Source organism: Perissodus microlepis, chromosome 15 (assembly GCF_051167445.1).
Source record: "Perissodus microlepis isolate ML-2025 ecotype Zambia chromosome 15, ASM5116744v1, whole genome shotgun sequence".
Classification (NCBI taxonomy): Eukaryota; Metazoa; Chordata; class Actinopteri; order Cichliformes; family Cichlidae; genus Perissodus; species Perissodus microlepis.
The window spans coordinates 38,168,454-38,189,746 of NC_140475.1; the positions used below are offsets into that span (position 1 = coordinate 38,168,454).

Genomic DNA, 21,293 nt, shown 5'->3' on the forward strand with positions numbered 1-21,293 from the left:
TGATTATATTGAAAGCTACGCTTGAATTTAGACGCCATGATAGCATTTTCACACTAGAATTCTCTATTTTATTTAAAACTAGAAAGAGTATGACGAACAAAACGTGTGTATGATGAGCACACTCATTTGTCACCAAAAGAAATACCAGAATACCGTCAACACCGTCTGTCCTCCAAACGTCTTTGGCTGACAGCAAAGGTGTGGAAAGAAGACCAGAAGCAATGAGTGATTCATATCCTTTACTGTACATGTGATGCAAAACCCTGCCTGAAACATCCTGCAGCAAAAGTTCATTCAAACAGACCTCAGATCAGCTGAGCTGCTGTTACAGAGTCCTGCAGGATTCAAACTCCCTGCTTGCTTCTTCAATCTGATGTGATCAAAGGAAGTTAAATAATACATGCAAAGATACACGTGTAACAGCTCAGACTGTCACACTGTCACTTTATATGTCAGCTGTCAGAATCTTTAAAAAAAGGTACAATTATACTCATCAAACACAAAACAAATACCATTTACAGTTGTAGCCCCGCCCACTTCAACCCCACCCTGCAAATCTCTAACAGGTTAGATAAATAGAAGCAAAATGTTCATGTTCTCACAGAAGCGTATAGATATAAATCAAATATACAGTTACATGCGTTCACCGTGACTGCTAGTTATCCAGTGTGTTCCGTCTGGCAAGAAGCTTTAAACACCTGTGCTCAGGTAAACGTGGCATCCAGCTGTGACACATCTGTCCAACGGAAAACTCGTGCTTTAACTGAATGGTTTAAAGAGGAACCAAATCACAAACTGAAATTCAAATCCAAAATATATGTTTTGTGACTGACAGTCTGAAACTGCAGGTTTGACATTTCCTTTTTAATGATTAATTACTTCCCATGTAACCATGTGAAAACCCGGGTGAGTGATCTAAATTGAAGAGAATAATTTGATGCATAAATGCAAATACATTTTTTATCTAAATAAAATATGGGACAGCGATTAGACAGACTGTTACATTTATGAGATGGTAAGCTGGTGATCAGCATGTCCATCCATCCATCAGTTTTCATCAATTTTGGGAGCAGTGTTGGTTACAGCTGTGGTTCCTCTTTAAAAAAGAAAAGCCCTTCAGGAACAAATGTGCTCCTCTTCATAATCTAGGATTTTGTTTGGTGGCTGAGACAGAACACAAAGCAGAGGAAGCTGAAAAAACCGAGAAGACCTTTAGGCAGCTGTAAACACCACAGCTTACTGCTTAATGAGACTTTACTGCACCTCTTCATGTTTCTTCTTAAAGTGCTTTAAAATGAGATTCTTTTAACTCAGTTCTGAAAAGAATTGAGTCAAAAGAATCAAAAGATAGCTACATCACATACCAAATATATGGATTGCTTCAACATATTAATATTATTTACAAATTTGACATATAATGACGTTCATCCAGCCTGGTGTGCTGCAGACATGCCCACTTTTTGCACATGCAGCTTAATTAGCTTCTTTTAAAATAAAAGATTTGATCCTAAAATCAGCAGGGCGTCTGTGTGGGTGATTTAACCGCTGAGAATCAAAGCTGTGAGATATTAGCTTTAGTTATCTTCCAGACATGATGCTGTGATGCAGGTTTGCTGTTTGCAAAGTGAAAACGTCTCGATAAAGTAGAGACTGGACTGGTTTTATGTGAAGCGGTTCACTGCGGACTGAGCTCTCTGCTGAGAAACAACTTGTCAGTGTGGATTCAAATGTAGATGATGTCATTCAGATGCAGTTAAGCATCCTTCTTTCACTTTCAGAAGCACAGTGAGAGAATACTGCATCATTCACCTTACGCTAATGGATGCAGCTTACGAACCAAGCTTGCCAGTGTTAGCTGATACATGAGCTATCCACCCTCTCATCTATTCAAAAAACCAACGTCGTGTCCATTCTTCATATGCAGTACAAGAAAACTGCTTGCCAGCAGTGAGACAAGAAACGAATGCAGAAAACAATGAAGTAAGAAGCATCCAGGCTTGGACATCTTGGCAAGGCTCTCCATGATTTTTCGGAGATCGTGGCCTTGCTGGGATAAACAACATCTGAAACAGCCAGTTCATCGCGAGCCTGTAGCTCCTGACCAGCCTCACTCAGTGATGCAAACAAATGAATTGCTCTGTGTGAGCATATGTGCGGTCAGTTAAGAGGAATTTCCTGCACTGGCTCGTGATAAATTCAGGACTTGTTGACTAATGAGCTGTGGTGTCGTGAGTGGACATTTGACACATCAAACAAAATGTTTGAGAAACCGCTCGGTAGCCAATGTAGTGTTCTTACAAACTCCTGTAACATCTCCAAAACCTCACAGTGATTAACTACTGTGGAACCAGCTATGCAGTATAATGTTTCCTGCTAGGTAGCATACACTGTTGCCTGCCTTAAAGTGCTTGCTTGTGTTTCTCAGACTTTCTGTTAGTTCTGTCTTGGCCACCATAACTTTAAGTGTAAATGTAAATTGGATCGTTCTTGTCTCATCTCATTTTCTTTCCAGATCTGCATCTTTTCATTTCATTTTGGAAGCCCCTGTACAAAAAGAGGTAGAACGTGTGGTTTTAGATTGGATGAAAGGGGTTTATTTTCCACAAAGGTCAAATTTGGTATATTTGGGAGCTTAAACACTGAACATGTTTCTTAGCGAGTCGAGCAGTAAAGATGTTAGTAATAACTTGTCTAAAACCAAACTACAGTATGTACAGTGCAAATAAGATCGCATCGTCACTGCTGATAAAGTGTAAACAACACAACGTTTTACGAGAAGATCACAAACACGAGTTACTTACCTGAACGCTACACACTGGAGGTACTCTATTTACTCATACAGCTGCGTAATCACGGCAGCGGGTGTCGACGGTAAATAGTAAAAAGGATTAAAAAACTCAGAGTTTTACAGCAACATGAAAGTCTGAAGCGTCTGAGCGTGCATGCTAAAAAAAGGGATGCAGAAGAAGAAGAAAAAGCCGAGAAATGAAGCTGCGCTCTCTCTCCTTGTCCATGAATAAAGAGCATCCATTCATGCAGGTGAGCGCCAAGTCATTGTGTACGTTTAATAAAATACAATCAGTCTCTGTCCTGAGCAGCACAGGAAAAGTCCGCTTTCTGCGTCAGGAGAAGAAGAAGAAGCCCAAACATAATACTCAAGTCTCAGTTTGTCCCAGAGCAGGACTTAAAGGAAAAGATCAGCATGGATTTCAGTTTCATGTTTTTGTGTTAAGTATGGAGGAAATTCCACCTACACCTGCCAACAGACAGAAAGCATGAACATTAAACCTGGGATAGGATAGAAATAATTGATTATTGCCTCTTTGTGGAAATTGAATGAATTCCTTTTTCTTTTCAATTAGATTGTTGAATGTTTAGCTGCAGTAAAGGTCGGCCTGCGGTGCCACTCAGTTAGGGAATCCATACATTATCTGAATGTTGGATTTGAACATGATTTTGTAAAACCCAAGTTGTGGTGCAAATCTAAATCACAGCAGGCACAATCACAATCTAGGCCCACAAACAGTCAGCTCTTTGCCAGATCACCCAAGTGTTACCACAGAAACGCTAAAGAAAAGAAACAGAGTCAAAATTTGAACCTAATTCCTCTGGTACCGGATACATTCATCAAGCCCACATGATAGCAGTCCAAGTCTGTTTACGAGATCTGGGCTGTTAAGTCTGAAGGTGGTGGAAAGTGGACTTAAAGCTAGCTGCTTCTTTATTGCCAGTATTATGCTATGCTAAGCTAACTGTAGGACATGTGAGTCATAGTCAAATTTAGCAAAAGTGTTTGGTGCAAAATGTTGTAATGTTCCTTTAACGTGGGAGTCTGCAAAGACCAAAATAAATGTTTGCAGCAAAAATGAAGCACTTTTTTCCTCCCTGAAGAAAACCTGTCGTTTTTTTCTCCGGCGATTAACCTCTTTGATGTTAGATGCAGATTTTGTTGGTGAATCTGGGTTATTAAAAACTCTGTATTAATAAATGGCTCAGTCAATAACTGCATTTAGTTGCAGTAATCCAGAAACTTTCTGGGTGTTAGTTTTTACTTTTATAATGTGTGCTCCATTAAAGTTTACTTTGAAAGCCACAGTGGCCTATTTATTCTGAAGTTTCCCCAAATCTCTACAACTGAGATAGTCAGTGCAGAGTTAGCAGAGTTAAAAATACTCCTCAATTCATTGTAAGCCAAGTACATACTTTTACATACTTTCACCTTTTTATTTGAAATGTTAGCCATGTTTAAAATTGACAGCTCAAACTGTAACATATTACAGGAAATAACAAAAAAATAAGAACTTAAAAAATAATAGCTCCCTTTTGATACCGGTTGTAAGTAAGAAGGTGTGATAACAGTTGTCCAGTGTCACTGATCGAGTGCTTCATTTTGGTTGTAAACACACACGTCACTGTCACTGGTTCATTTCTGTGGTAAGACAAATAAATTGTAGCTCTTACGAGTTATTTTATTATTCGAATTTTTTCCAAATATGTTGAGTCTTTGCAAAAATATATTGAGTCTTGCTGATGTGCTGAATAATTCAGAGCTACTTGATGAAGTGCTGTAGTGGGTGAGCTAAATGCTAACACACCCTCCAGTCCAAATGTGCACGGCCTTGATAACTGCTCCCCAGCATGCTGGTTATTTGTCACTGACTTAGCTTAACACATCCACTGTCTCAGTGAAAATGAGCAAACAAGCTCGACAATGCTACTGAGATTGAAGTGCTTAACAGACACAATTCACATTTATTACATTTCTTGTGTTTTTAGTCAACCCTCACATAAACGAGTGCTGATGGGGGAAATTATTTTTACTTCTCCTAAATAATCGAAGGCCTTTATACTAAAAAACAGAAGATAAAACACCTGCCCATCTTCAGAAATGTCCAGCCAACCCTCCATGAATCAGTATCTGTTAGCATGTAAGCCAAAGAGATCCCAGACGTGTGGTGATGCGGGTTAAATGTGCGATGTGAGCTGCAGATTTTGGGTTTACTGTAATTTGGTCCAAATAAGTTAATTTAGATGCTGAAAGCTGAACGTTTTTTACTTCTGTGTGAAACTGAAGCAGAGTCGAGAATTTTTTTAATTTTGCCATGTGATCACTGGCAGTGGGTGCTCTTACTGGTAGGCTCCGCCCCAGATGTGAAGCCATTGCTGAGGTTGTTGGGACTCGGGGGTGAGCCCGGTGTGGGTGTGGCCCCAACTCTGGGGGTTGGCTCTATGACAGAGCAGCTTTTCTGCGGCAGCCGGGGTTGGACCAGCATGCTTTTAGGGATTACAGATACTTGTCGCAGCCCATCAGCGCGCAGTGGCGGTCTGGTGGGGATGGGCCCTGTGGGTGTGACATCAGAGCTGGGTAGTTTGGGGCTGTGTGGAGGAGAGGGGCTGAGGGCGTTGGGGTCAGCAGACTTCGATTCAACTTCCTGTGGCAACTGCTGGTCAGGAGGTGGAGCCTCTTTGTCTTTTTGGGTGGAGCATGCAGACTCAGGAGGCGGGTCCTGCTGCATGCTGCTCTGCCTGGAAGCCCCTGAACCTGGAATGTCACAGCTGTCTGTGCGACGCCGCGAACCTTCATGCATCCGACTTGTGGCCACGACAGCTTTCATGGCCGCCTGTCAGCACACAGAAAAGTGAGTGAGTATTCAGGATCTTTTAAAAGTCTTTAAAGCAGATTTGTCAACTATGTTGAGTTGATATTTGCTTTCAGCTTCCTCTTCCCTGTTAAATATGTTTCTCTATTACCCTGTCCTGTAATTTCAATAAACTCAAAATGCCACGTAGAAAAAATATAATTTTGTTGCTAACTGCCCGCTCGAATGTAAATCCTGTGATTGTTGAATTTACATTTTTATGCTGCAACCAGGCTCACCGGAGTCAGCTTTACTAAGATCTTTACTGACCTCATTCATGAAGTTTGAATCATCTGAAAGCCAACTCTTGGTGGGTGGAATCTGGAGCCCCGGTGAAGTTTCACCTGCAGTTTAACTAGTCTATGTGTGTGTATATAAAAGTTTAGGCCACAGAGTATACAGGTGCAGATGCTCTGAGCAGATTTCATTTTTGGCTTTATGTACAAGAGTCATTCCCTAGTTTATCTCCCAAAATGTCAACTCAAATCTTAAAATGACAAAAAAGTCTTCTGTGACCTTTGATGCCCACAAAACCAATCACTGTGAAATGAAACTATGACAAAGGACCAGCCTTAAGTTTGCGTCGAGCGTTGAACTCCTGTAGTTTTCTCTGGGTAGTATCCATATGAGAGAACCGGGCAGCTTTGCCCAGCACCCAGGGGTGCTGCAGAGCCTCCCGGACACTGAGGCGCTTGTGAGGGTCGAGGACAATCAGCTTACTGACCTGCGGACAAATCAGAAAGGACAAACCGAGGCCTTCAAACAAGTCCAAGTCCAATCTATGAATAAATGTTAAGATTCAAGGTTTAGAATCAGGCTCATGTGAATTATCAAGTCATTCACTTCATTCTGAATTCAAATCACACCAAGAAATGGATCTTTAGTCATCCAGAGGTAAAGATCAAGACAATTTAGTGTGTCAAGTCATTCCATAAATCTCAATATCATTTCAAACAAGTCTCCACTCAAGTCAAGTCCAAGTCTAGTTTTAGTTTAGCATAAGCCTTAGTCGTGTTAGTCGACACCAACCAAAGATCCAACACGTACCAAGCCGTCCAAAAACAGCATCACAAATATACATCCAAGTCTAATATTGTTTGAAGTCCAAAGTGATTCCAGACAAGTTAATATAAAGTGTGAAGTCCCAGTGATGTCACCAATCCCAGTCAATGCCCAGTATAAAGTCTTTCAGGTCAGTTTAAGTTTCTACTACGCTGTCCTGGGCAGCAAGAGTTAGTACAAAACATGTCTGAGAGCTTTAAAATAAAGTGTGAGGTCCTGCACTTCTTCACATTTAACATAAATAATAATGTCAAATCATTGGTGTAACTCACCAGATCCTTAGCATTGAGGGAGACCTCGTCCCACCACGGAGAAACAAACTCATAGTCACAGTTGAGGATACGACTATACATGTACTGATCCCCTCTTGGGTCGAAGAAGGGCTCAAACCCACAGAGTCTGGGGAAACAAACCAAAGGGAAAGAGTCTAGGAAAGGACGCTTATTTTGCCACATCCCTTCTAGATGAGAAACCACAGCAGTGTGTTGGTCTCAGATCCATTTGAAGGCAGCATTAAAAGCTTAATTGCTGTCTGAGGAAAGCAGATAAACAGGATGCAGACTTCCACATTACGTCATTGTGTTAAATGGCTGTCATGAATCAGATGGACCATAAAACTTATATACTGATGAGAGTGAGTCAGCAATGAATATTTTAGTATATATGTGTGAGTGTACGCTTGGACTGGCAGCAAGGTGTTAATGGGCTCACAGGATGTAGAGGATCACGCCCACCGACCACATGTCCACCTCAGGGCCGTAGGCATTTCCCCGCAGGATCTCTGGAGCTGCAAGCAGAGGAGTCTGTTAGACAGCAGATGGCTGACAGAAGCTCTAACAGAGAGTTTTTGAAATGCCACAGAGAACACGCTACAGGGAACGCATTACTGCCCACTCGCATATATCACTGCAACGCAGGTGAATAAACACATCTACTACTGATACTACACCTACTACAGCAACATCTACAGACACCATCCAGAGCGTCAGCTGCCATATCGTCACCACTTTACCTTTCCCCACACCTCAAAGTGCTGCTCATTGGCTGTTACTACACCACCAAGTCCTGCTGCTGTGCCATGTAGTATCACTGAGATTAAAGATCCCACACTATGCTGGAGTGTTTGAGTCTTCCTCAAACATGATGTGCTGCTGTGGGAGAGACACCATCCAGTAATTCTGTGTTTGGTCCTAAAAATCTGGTGTTTAACCAGAAATCTTCTCTGGATGGTGTTACATCTCCAGTACTACCGTGAGCAACACTGCAGTCGTTTTTGAGGATGTACTAATTAACTGACAACATTGCCAAAAATAGAAGCATCCTGCTCAGAGCAATGCTGAAAAATAATTTTAACGTTGTAACTTCTCATTATCTGGTTGTCCTTCAGCCTTCAGCTGATTAGAAGGATCACAGTGAAAACACTGACATCTTCACTACGTCCTGATAAATTGAGAATTTTCACATGACACTCGTAGCACTTCTCCATCACTCTTCTCTCATTCACTCTTTTATGCTTCTTTGCAGTAGTTTGTGTTGTCCTGTTCGTTGTTTCTGTGAGCTGAGTCTTATTTTTGCCATCGATTGTTTCCTCTGAGCCCGGGCTGGTCGCAGCAGATGGCAGCCCCACCCTGAGCCTTTTTCTGCAGGAAGTTTCTTCCTATTAAAAGGCAAATTTTTCTCTCTCTCTGATTGCCAAGTGCTGTTTATATCGGATCGTTTGACTATTTTGTGTTATAATGCTGAAGGCTTTCAACCTACAGTACAAAGGACTTTGAGATGACTAATGTTGTGTGATTGGAGGCCATATAGATAAGATATAGATAGCTAATTCATAGTTACGCTACACCAGTGTGGTATTTTTGTACTCACCGCAATACCCCGGAGTACCGCAGACTGTCTTCATGGTCACCTGGTCATCTACGATTTTTGAAAGACCAAAGTCAGCTGTAAAAGAAGAGAATATTTTCTTTCATTCAGACTGAAGCGAGATAAAAACCTTGTAATGCATTTGTTTTGTTCAGTGTCCTGTTTCTATATTAAGAGAAATGAGGGGGTGAAGCAGTGGAGGTGGAGGAAAATGTGTTTTTCTGCAGGCAAGTCTCTGAACTAAAGGAAGGTGTTGGTGGAGAAGAGTTTCACTCGAAAGGAACGGAGGCTTCCATCTGTATCTGTTAGCCGAGGGCTCGCTGGCCATCTGGACGCAGGAGCTCCTTCAAAAATGAACCAAATTCTGAGCCAACAATATGTTTCTGTGAGAGTTTTTACCTCTCGGACTAAACAAGCTCGAAATATGATGCAGTCACAAGTTTAATGCCTCAAATGCAGCCAAAGACACTGAAGGTTGAGCTGTATGCAAAACCTCAATTTAAGACTGATGCTAAATCTGTATGCAAATGTTTGGGCTTTCTCACAGCAAACTCCAGTGTTCGTGCATATTTTCAGGGCCACAAGACGACCACAGTTTGTGGGTATTTTAAGAATGCTGATTTTTATTTTACATAAAGTATAAGCACAATAGGAGCTGACATAATTGAGTTGATAGGAGCAGATTTGAAAACAGTCTTTAGGGCAGTTACTTACATGTTATTTGCAAATGCAGACGGTGTTTAAAATTGAAATAAACAAAGCAATAATTTCCTGTTGTTATGAGCCAGGAAACTAGTTTTGTTTTACTTTCATGTGTTTTAGATCATCGATGTGTCATCACAGTCATACTCAGCATTTCCAAACTGCACTGTTTCACCACTGATGATAACAGACAGCGTGGTCGATAATAACAGAAAAATATTTTCCACAACTTGTGTTGGAACATGATAAACTTGTCATTTCATGCTGTTGTATTCAGATGTAGAGGGTATGCAGAGAGTTTGTTACCTATCTTCAGCGGAGCATCCAGAGACAGGTCGGCGTACAGCAGATTCTCAGGTTTAAGGTCACGATGCACAACACCGTTCTCATGTAAATACTAAAGCACAGAGAAGAAAAGCATGAAAAACGTGGGAAAGATGATCCAATTGTTGCCTCATCAAGCGGAAACTTCCTGGACTGAAAAATGAAGCCAGAGCTTAAGTGCATTTACTCTAATGGCCACTTGAAGCTTGAGGCTGGTCCAAAAGCGAGTCAGTCCCCATGGACTCCCAATTTAAAATCCCCAACTTTGCAGCAAAAATAAACACGTTTCTAGCCTTAGAACTGGAATAGAGCCCAATATTAAAACTTTATCAAGGCGTAGTTTGCATCACAGGGCCATGGCCTCATCTCTTGACTATTCTTGTGGTGATGGTGCCTTTTACAGCATTTTAGTGCAATTATCTGGTAAATAACAAAACGGTGTACTGTTGATTATCCTAAAGGACCAGGTTACTTACAAATAAAGACAAACAATCTAGCTGAAAGGGTGTTTTTCTTGTTTCCACAGACGCGCTCTTGTTTTTCTTTCCACAGTGACACACAGTGCTTGTTCATAGGGCGATCTTTGATTGTTGGGATTACCTCTGTATCATTATAGGGTCTTTACCCTGCAATATAAAGCATCTCAGGGTAAATGTTGTTGTGATTTGGCACTATATAAATGAAATTAAATAGATTATAACAGTTAGATGTGCTTTGTTGCTTGGTTTGGAGACAGTGGCACTTTAAAAAGACAGGAAACTGAGCTGGAGGTGGCTACGTTGAAGATTTTCCAAAGAGCTGGATGGACAGCATTAGGACTGAGTACATCAGAGGAACAGCTCAGGTTGAGCAGCAAAGATATGCGTAGGAGGGATAGTTTATATATTGGACAAAGGATGTTGAAGATCGAGCTGCCAAACAGGAGGAAAAGAGCCACAGAGAAGGTTTACGTTACGGCTTGATGTTGAATCACAAAATCAGTTGCTGACATTGTGAGGAAGTCAAAGAGCCTCCTTCATGCTGGTGAAGGTGTGGGGTTGTAATTCAGAACAGGCAGACGGGCTCTGTGTCGTTTTTCACTTCTGCTTTGATGTTTGGCAATCTAAAAGTTTAAATATGGATTTCTTTTTATATTTTGTTTCTAATTTCAAACACAACCTTGTAGGGTCTTTACTCAGATGCTGAGAATCTGCTGTTAAAGCTGTTGCTGTGTTCAGGGGCTGCGGGATGTTTCTGTGCTACAGATTAATGCCACTCACATCACATACAACAAATACAACAGTACTGTAATCCTGCCCCCCCCCCCCCACACACACACACATAAAGGGGCGTATGTTTCTCTGTGTTGTAGATGTAGGTCAGCTGTGGTCAGTGTGTACGAGTGTGTGCGTGCGTTAATCCTCTCTGGTTTTAATCTGTTCAGCAGCAGGATGGAAGCAGCTGTTACATAAGAGACCTGCAGCCACTGCACGCTGCTGCCATGTGCAACAACACTGATACCAGCAACACCTGCAACTAAATCAACCACGGCTACAGCAACTCCTGCAACTAAACAGGGTAATTTATGCAATTAAACAAACAAATGAAACTACAACGATGTCACTTGCTATATTTATAAATTACTGTAACTATGCCAACCACTGCAACTCATGCCGTACCTCCTACTAGACATGCCAATTACTGGCACTAAAACAAACCTGGTAACTACAGCAACGTATGTGACTTTAAATTAGCCAGCTATGTAACCAAGCAACCCAAAACACTTGCAGCTAAATCTAATCTATTGCTACAACAGTAAGCCTGGTACCAAAAATCGCAAATCCTGCCAAAGCAGCAACACCTGCAAGTAAACATGGTTAATATCAAAATTAATTAAAACCTTGCAAATATAGCAACAACTTCTGCAGCTAAACCAACAAACAAACAACCTCCTCCCACAGCTAAACATGGTGGTTACCACAACTCATTCAACCCTTGCAACTACAGCAATACCTCCAACTGAGCCATGCTCAGAAACCATATATATATATATATATATATCTCAACAGTATGTTTATACATCAACAGTATAAACACATCAACACCTGTGTTGGGTCCCCTGAGTTTGCCTTGACAGGCAGACACGCCTCTCAGCCTGAGTGTGTTTTGCATTATGATTACAGACAGAACCGCAGCTGCAACAAAAAGCTTCAGACGATCATCAAAAGATTGGGATGTCTCATGCTGGCGATAATGACATGTTATTATGATTCACTCGCTTCTTTAATCAGCTCATTCTGTGTCTGTGTTCAGTACAGTGTTGTATAAGCATGTCAGTGAATGCTTCTTGGTTTTGTATTAAGCATAGCACGCTAACCTTTAAATATGATTTCTTTGCCACTTCAACGTTTGATCAAATCTGTTGAGAAACAGGAAGATTGTGATTCATCAGTTGGAGGAGGGCTCACGCCTACACGAGGAAAAAAATCCTCTTCTGAATGGCAAGATAGCAGACTCCTGTTAGAGCCGTATAATGTTTCTGTGCTAATGAAATGTCACATCTAGTTCTTTCAGATAAATATCAGCTTAATACGTTTCTAGTCAGCCTGTGACCAAAAAAACGGTAAATTAGCTCCATCAGATGAGAATAAAAGCCCAACACCTTTGACAGTGTTGATTTAATTTTACATACATTGCCTCTACGGATTTGACGACCTGCTCTCCAGGAAACCTTTCAGATCTATAAACAGACTGTTTAAAGCTGAGGTTGGGTGTGAGGCTGCAGAGACTGAGCAGAGCTGGTGGGGGCGAGCAGTAATCTAATGAGCAGAGGGGTGGATGGAGGTAAATGATCCACAGACAGCAGAGACGCTGCAGCTGATTGATCAGAAGCAGAAAACCCAGACAGAGCTCAGGTTCCCAGACCTTCTTCCATTTTAAGCCTTAAAATAACAGCAATTACTGTATATCAAAAGAAACTAAACGTGGAAACTACTGCAACTGAATTAACGACTACATCAAAAGAAGCACCTGCAACCAAACATGGCAATTGATGCGACACTTGTAACTAAACATAGCAACCACATCAAATAAACAAACTAGTGGAATGACAGAAGCTGGAAATAAATATGGCAACTACTGCAAAATAATGCAGCCAAACAACCATGCATCAGCGGAGGAAACTGCAACTAAACATAGCAACTGCTGCAACCACACCAAGCAGTTACGAAGTATAAAGTATAGCAACACCAACCAAATAGATCAAATTGAGCCTCAATGCCAGCTGTCAGCAGCCACTCTAAATAAACCTGCGACTACTGAAAATGTGATTAAGCATCACTACTGTGCAACTAAACCAATTACTGTAGTATCAGCAGCACCTGCAGCATGGAAGCTACTGCAACCAAACAACAACCACTAAACCAGCTACTGCAGTGGCAGCAACACCTACAGCTATACAAGGAATCCACTCCAACTAAGCCAACCAATTTAAGCAACACATGTAACCAAACACAGGTCAAAAAATAAGCCTCTCCTGCAAGTACATCAACTACTGTAACAAAGGCAGCACCAGGGATTAAACATGGGAAGTACAGCAACTAAACCAAACAGCAACTACACTTTTGGTTTTAAATTAATAACAGCAGCATTTGGGCCTGTAAAGGTTATTTATAGGCAAAGAATCTTTTTTTGTAATTCCTTTCAGGATTTCTGTAGTTCCTCTCATTGCTCGTAGCCTGTAGAGGCCTTTGTTTCCACAATAATTAAATTTTTATTACAATTTAATAAAACGCTGTCAAAGTCAAACCAGACACTGAATACAGCATCTTACCGCCACAGCCTCCAGAATCTGCTTGATGACATGAGCGGCATCTCTCTCACTGTAGTAACCACGTTCCACAATCCTGGAAACAAAAATACAGTCAAAGATAAAATGACATGAAACTCAAGAGCAGCATCTCTTTATCTTTTCTCTGATTGGTTACACTTTACTAATGTACGTGTTTGTCTGGTTCGGTTTTCCAACAGAGATGTTGGAACAAGCTGTTAGTACTTTCATTCTCTTTGACTTTTGCATCTCAGTTTAAGAGTCTCAGGACAAAATGAGCAAACCACTGTAGCTGTTGCAGTTGTAGCCTGTAAAAATGGCAACTTATGCAGTCAAAACAACCACATCACATTACACCAACAACGCCACCGAAACACAGCAACACCTGCTTCAACTAAACATGTTAATTTATGTAAATGACCAATCGCTGACACAGAAACTTCAGTAACACCTCCAGTAAACATGACAAGTTCTTTAATAAAAGCATGAGTAACTTAACACAGGGACCTCTGAGCCCACACATAGAACTTCAGTTACAGAAACGTCTGTAACCGGACACAGCAACTTCTAAAACACCCAAAGTACAGCAACATCTAACCATGGCAACCACTGCAACTACAGGACAAGTGCCAAGTTAAGTGATTGGTTCATTAGCAGGAATTGTGCTCTTAACTATAGCAACCAAACATCACAACTTTTGCAGCAAAACCAGCCTCTGCCACTACAGCCACACTGCCAACCATGAACAAAACCATATACCAAAAATAGACGATTGCAACTTTCGCTACTCCACCAATCACAACAGCTGCTGCAGCAAATCGGCAGCTAAACACACCAACTCAGCATCTGTAACTAAACATAACAACAAAATGGATCGAGCCAAACTCCACTATTCACCATCTCGATCAACACCTGCAACTGATGCAGCATGTGCAACCACAGCAATGCATATATCTACACACACCACTGAAACTAATGTAACAAATGCAACACAGCAACTACTGCCATTACAACTGCACAACAGCTACTGTAACTGAACTCCAGACTACAGCCCAACTTGTAATCAAAGATTTCCCAAACTAAGCCAACCAGTGATACCACAGCAATGTCAGTAGGACAGCTAAAGCAGCTAATGTGAGTGTGTACGTACCGGTCAAAGAGCTCTCCTCCAGTCACCAACTCCAGCACCAGAGCAATGTCTGTGTCTGTCTCAAAGATCTCCTTCAGCTGGATCTGAGCCACAGGCAAGCACAAGAAGCCAAAAATATATTAAAAATGCATGAGCGAATACTGAGAGTCATATATGTATATAACAATGTCCATATAAAAATAGAACTTCAGTGGGACTGTTGTTATTTGCTCAAATTACTGGTAATTGAATAATTCACTCTAAGAGTGCAAAAATGTCCAGTTTTGTCAAAGCCATTGGTGTTCCTCACTGACACATCCTGGGTTTGGTTGTGTCATTCCCAACTCTAATGTGAACGATATAAGCACAATCTTTTCCTAAACCATTTCAGGATTTTAAGTGTCTGAACCTACTAATTATCTATCAGCGTAAAACCTAAACCTAACCTAACTAAGCACTTTATAGAACCTAATCTTAACCAAGTTGTTCCTATTCATCCATCCACCCATCCAATTATCCATTTCAGGGTGGATTAGATGTTAATTAATACAACTTAATCCCAGCCTAGGCCTGTAAACCTTTTCTAGGATCCTTCGGAGCCTAAACCCAGCCTTTAAAGCCTAAGTAGCTTTTAGTGCCAAAGCCTAACCACCAGGTAAACAACAGGCACTAACTGAAACTGCACTAATAGTGGAAGGCAAAACCAAATGATTCTGCCTCTGGTACATAAACACTCAATATCACTTAAAACATGCTTGAGAAGAGCAAACACTTTGAAGTATTTTTGAACTTTACAAGCAGGAACATAGTAACGAGATTTTTTTCATATTTCCAGTCATCATTGTCCCAGATTCAACAAATAAAGAAACAAACATGAAACAGACAATAGACAGTTCAATACTTAAAGTACAATAAAAATGCACACACATCACGTACTTTGATGTGGTGCAGTTTATCGACCTGCTTTTAAAATAGTACTAAGAAAAGAAAAACAGAACTGATGCGTCAGTCTTGTCTTACATAAAATATTAGAATACATGCTATAGCTCACATACTTGGTAGATGAACTCTGGGCCATGCTCAGACTGAAATAAAGTTGAATCTAAATTCTTACAAGCTCATAAACAAGTGTTTTAGCTCACATTAAGGGGTCGTGTTTAAAATCGGTGATACAAAGAAAAGAGAGATTTATGGGGAAAATTTTAGAGTCGACTAAAAATAAGAGAGATTATTCAGTCACACCAGACCAGGTGAACATGAACTTTAACAATAAAAATGAACTGATTTATTCTGCATATTATAAAGTCAGTCATTAATTCATATCCTGGCAAGAACCCGAAGTGTCTGTTTTGGTGTTTTCTTCCATATTTTCATATTTTGCACTTATTTCAACTATGTGTGACTCACATGAATGGACCAAGAATAATTCCTCAAAGTTGTCCGCTGGACATTCTGGACTTTGTTTACACTAATTCGATTAGATGCGTGGTCATCTAATCGAATCACTTCATCACTAAATCACTTTAAGCATATTTGCACTGCACAAGACACAAATGTGGACACTGGACATTATATTTCTTCATTTCCATTTAATACTTGTACAGCTGCTGTTATTGTATATATATATTTATATTTCTTCATACATTCTTATATATTTCTATACTGTGTATTTGTGTATTGTGTATTTTGTTGTACAGTTATTTTATTTTCAACTTTAATTTATATATTTTATCTTATTCTTTCCCAGTTAAATTTACCCTTCATTCTAATTTGTTGTTGTGCAGTTGTTTCATTTTTAACTTTAATTTTTATATTTTATTTTATTCCTTCCTAGTTAAATTTACCCTTTTTAATTTTCATATTTATTTCTTATTCATAGCCTGTTTTTCTTTAGGTCACGAGCAGTTGTGTAAGCATTTCACTGCATATCGCACTGTGTATGACTGTATGTGACAAATAAAATTTGAATTTGAATTTGATTTGAAAGTTCACAACTCTACAACGCTTTTATCCAACAACATTAAAAGCTGGAGGAAAATTTTGATTAAGTAATACATATAAATATTCTACGAGTGACCTGACTTGAACTAGACCGCTCACAGTCTGGGAGCTTATTGGCTGTCATCTGATGGGGTTAGCAGATCATTTGGGGTCTAGTGGATCTCTGGGCTAAGACTTCCATTTCCACCCATCAAATAATTCTTTACAAATGCAGATCCACGTTTAAATTTCTGATGGTTTTGAAAATGCATTTCAGAAAAACGTTTACCTGTTTGCAGCCAAATGGAACCAAGGCTGGGTCCAAGAACAACCCAATTCCCACAGACTCCCTTAAACAAGCATCGTTACAGCTCAGCACAAAACCTATTTTAGGCACTCAACCCTCTTTTCGATTCAGTTTAGTTTCATTTAGATAGTGCCAAACCACTCAAAGTGCTTTATAATGTAGGGTAAAGACCCTACAGTTATAGAGAGAAAACCACAATAACATATATCGCATATACTTACAATGTTTGGGTGAGAAAGACGCAGCAGAACGCCGATTTCGGTGCGAACAATTTTCTTGTCAATCTGCAACAGAAGAAACATTATCAGAATGGACGGATTTACCCTTATAAGTCAAAACATAACAAATATCTTCTGCTGAAACAGTGTTACCCTACAGATTTTTGAAGGTTTCCTGTATATCACAAAGATATTAGCAGCAGATCCGTCCGGGACGTTGGATTGGTAGCCACCAAGAATCAGAAGCCACCCCATCAAACACAGTTTGGCAAACCAACACGTGACTTCGACTCCTAGACTTTGACTTGCACTGTTCTAACTGGACAGTCTACGTTATTTTCTTCATCATTTCTTGCTAATAATGTTTCGACTCATCTGTGCACATGTTATATATTGTTGGACTGCTAAAGTCTCCATCATGCTGGTTCACTGACCGTTTTCTTGAGGACTTTGACAGCGTAGGGCTTCTGGGTCTGTTTCTCCTCACAGCGATACACAATAGAAGTCGCTCCTCTGGAAGGAAACACAAAACAGTTAAACCTGAACACTGCAAAGACCTGTGTGTACAACATGGAAACCAGTCTGAGCTACTGAAAAGGAGGAACTGAGATTCTTTTATTGGAGCCAAACAGGCACTTGAACTAAGTACTAAAATTTAGTTTCATTTTCAGGAAACACTGATAATTATTCTACTGTATGAATGACACAACATTTAGACTTTTTACTGGTTCCTGCTGGTACTTAAATGTTGGTGCAGTGAAAAAAAACCCCAAGAAACTAGTGTTTGTTCCACTGAAGGGCATTCAGACATGTTCCACTAGACCGGGGTAGGCAACTCCAGACCTCGAGGGCCGGTGTCCTGCAGGTTTTAGATCTCACCCTGGGTCAACACACCTGAATCACATGATGAGTTCATTAGCAGGCCTCTGGAGAACTTCACGACATGCTGAGGAAGTAATTTAGCCATTTGAATCAGCTGTGTTGGATCAAGGACACATCTAAAACCTGCAGGACACCGGCCCTCGAGGCCTGGAGTTGGACACCCCTGCACTAGACTATACGACGGAGAATTAGGGCCACATTAGGAAAACAAAATGAATGTCCATTTTTATATTAAAGTCAAAATTTCAAGATTAATTTGAAATTTGAAATGCAGAGATTACAGTTGTCATGTAAAGCCAAACATCTGCCATGGCTCCTGTTCCCTCTACAAAATGCCTCGTGTGGATGAGTTAGTGAAACAAATTGATCGTTGTGTCTTATTGTGTCTTATTGTGTCTTGTGATACTGCATACATCCTCTTTATTGCACGAGGGTGTAACCATCAATATTCTCACAGCTGTCCACTGCCAGCCATTTTAACTCTTCCAGGTTTGTGTGGGGTTTTCTTTCTTTTCAACTCCCACCACACTGTTCATGTGCTAAAAGAGAAATAATTTCCTTAACGAAACCAATTTTTTCACTACCTCATCTACACGAGGCTTTTTATAGAACTACAGCAGCTGTGGCAGCTCCATATTTTACACATCTCACACATTTCTCTCAAAATATTATTTTTTAAACCAATTAACATAGAGGCCTCGAATCTGTAGGTACTTTTGGTCCTACAAGAGGAAGTCCTTGTGTTTGAAACATGCACAACGGGTTCATCCATCCAATAATGCCGCAGCAGATTCTGCAATAGAATCTGGCAGTATGCAACTCAACTTATCTGTTACTCAAATTAAAAAGGTTTAGATAAGGTTTAACAGCTGGTGGACGTATACAAAAAAAATCAAGTTGAGTTTTTATTTGAGATGTTTTATTCACATCTTTTCTGTTATGAGTGTGCTTTTTTCTTTTCACACCTGCCTGTTAAAGTTAGACTTAAGTTAGATTATAGCTGGAAGAGAGTTGGGTTTCGGTTAGGATTAGAGTAAGATTACTTAAGGGTAAGTCCAATTAAGTCATGGGATCACAACCACAACTCTGTGTGTATGTGTGTGTGTGTTTAGGGATCTGGTATTCTGCCGGGACAGATGGAGGAAACAGATCCATCTGAGAAGCATCCACAGACTCTCTCTCTCTCTCTCTCTCTCGCTCTCTCACACAGTCCTGGCTGGTCTCCATGGCAACAGGACACCTGGTAATAGAACTGGTGGCGGCATGCTCACACGTTTGATTTCACTGCTGACATCATTTTCATCATTTTCTGCAGATCTGCTGTCAGTGTTGTGGGTGTTGGTGTTTGCTGAGATAACAACAAACACAGTGTGTAAATACACACAGTCCACTGCACGCTGTAAACATTCAAACAACGAACAAACTGCCCGAGCTCCAACAGTCTGCAGGTCTCTTTCACGACTCATCTTTGTTGTCTTTTAGCTCAAATTCCATGTTTGCTCTGACTTTTTATGGTTTTTAAACATGAGCCACACAGACTGGCAGACACTGAAGCTTCAGAGCACCTGAAGCAAAAGCACAGCAGTATAAATGTACAGGATTAAAACTGCTGCAGTCAAAGTAGAGACGTGTAAGCTAAATGTACTTTAAGCAACAGAAGTACTTATTGATCAATGCAAGACATTTGAATGTATTTATTTCTATGTTGTCATTTTTTATGTTTTAAAATATCCACATCAATACTGACTTGAAAACCTGGAAGATATTAATATGATTTATTAATAAAAAATCTGTAAAGTGTTCAAATATATTAATAAAATATTTGACAAACTGTATTGTAAATTGTTCAAAAAACTTGTATCGGCAAATGGAAATAATTCCCCTACCATTAAAAAGTAAGTATGAAATTGGATAGATGCCAGTACAATATTCTAATTTACCACCTAGATAGAGCTAAAAGCTAAATAACCAAATCAAATACCAGTCTTAAAAATGCAAAACCTTTTTGATAAAAAATATACCTCATTTTAAAAATCATTACAAATATGTATAGATAGATAATACCAGATTATACGCATGCACCAAGCACGTGATGCAGCTGTTTTACTGTTATCAATATTTTTAACAACCTTCACTTAAATCTGCTTAAAGTGGCGCAGTCTGAAATCTTATATTGATTACACAACGTGAATGTGCAGACAAGATGCTGCGCATAAAACACATTTTCACTCTGTGATTACACAAGAAGACAAAGATTGCTGACAACATTTTGACACCAAAGCTCAAGCTTCGTTTTCTTGCTTCTGCTCCGGTGTTTCCCGTTAAATTCTAACAGGAACCAGTATTTAACCGGTACCTCATTCAAATGAGTAACCCTGTAATCCACGGGATGGATTATAAAGTGTGGCCAAAGTTAATCCTGAAGGATCACATGGACCCCTCATGCAGGCAACTTTGGCCCAATGAAGTGTCTATATGAACTCATCAGTTTTCCCCTGTCCCCCCCATAATGTGGTCCAGACCTGCCCAGCTCCGAGCTCAGGGTGTAGAATTCCTCCACCGTCCCGTCCCGCCTTGATCCGTCCACCCAGAACTCCACCGGCTCCGAACCAGGCCGGGACGTCGGCATGATGATAGCAGACCTCCCCCAAACCAGCACCAAGAAGACCGGGACCGAGTCAAAGATCACACCAGTTCCTGGACCGGTTCAGACCGGGCCGGATGTGACCCGATCAGAACCAGGAACAGAGTAATCCCGATCAGATCTCAGATTTAAATCCAGCTCGGTAAAACCCAGATTAGAGTCACGGAGGGGGGATGATTCATGATCCTGATGGGCTTTAATCCAGACCAGCAGGGGGAGGAGGAGGGGGGGATCCGCCTGCTCCTTCAAACTCTCAATCAGGACCGTTTATCTGTGAGGAAAGGGCAAAAACTAAAAGAAGAAAACAAATACACCGAACCCCCGGTGATGAGCACGGCTCTTTAATCCAGACTGAAGCTGGAGCCGGGATCCAGACGCTCCAGGTCCAGATGTGTCGCAGCTTCCATCGGGCCCTAAAAACCTCTCAGACGTCGGATCAGCTCAGTCCATCACCATCCTCCCAGGTTTAGGCTTAGTACCTCCGTGTTTTCACTGGCAGAAACGGACCGTCCGTCTCTCCGGAGCGCAGCAGCCTCCCTCCGGAGATGCAGCCCACAGAGCCACCACAGCAACACCGAAGAGCGGGTACGTGTCGGGAAACAGACTGCGAACACCGGGGTGAGTAGGTGGAGGGTGTCAGCGTTCGATGCTCAGAGGTCTGATTCCCGGGTAGGGCTGCTCCAGATGTCTGCTGGATCTGCGGAGAGAGAGAGATGCTGCTGTAATCTCACA

The 21,293-nt window shown here is 40.8% G+C and overlaps 1 protein-coding gene across 2 annotated transcripts; it reads right to left on the reverse strand.

Annotated features, from left to right (window-relative positions):
* Nucleotides 1-222: 222 nt before the first annotated feature.
* Nucleotides 223-21,254, reverse strand: LOC146372679 (calcium/calmodulin-dependent protein kinase type IV-like). Of its 2 annotated transcripts, XM_084952534.1 has the most exons (12): nt 20,440-21,254; nt 17,470-17,548; nt 17,039-17,101; nt 14,552-14,634; nt 13,405-13,477; nt 9,576-9,666; nt 8,571-8,645; nt 7,413-7,488; nt 6,974-7,100; nt 6,211-6,363; nt 5,132-5,621; nt 223-3,256 (listed from the first exon to the last, which is right to left on the reverse strand). In XM_084952534.1, exons 1-12 carry the CDS (start codon nt 20,544-20,546, stop codon nt 3,216-3,218), a joined length of 1,458 nt encoding a protein of 485 aa, XP_084808660.1. In that variant the 5' UTR covers nt 20,547-21,254; the 3' UTR covers nt 223-3,215. The 2 variants fall into 2 exon arrangements, with proteins under 2 accessions (XP_084808660.1, XP_084808661.1); XM_084952535.1 differs by having other exon boundaries at nt 223-5,621.
* Nucleotides 21,255-21,293: the final 39 nt, after the last annotated feature.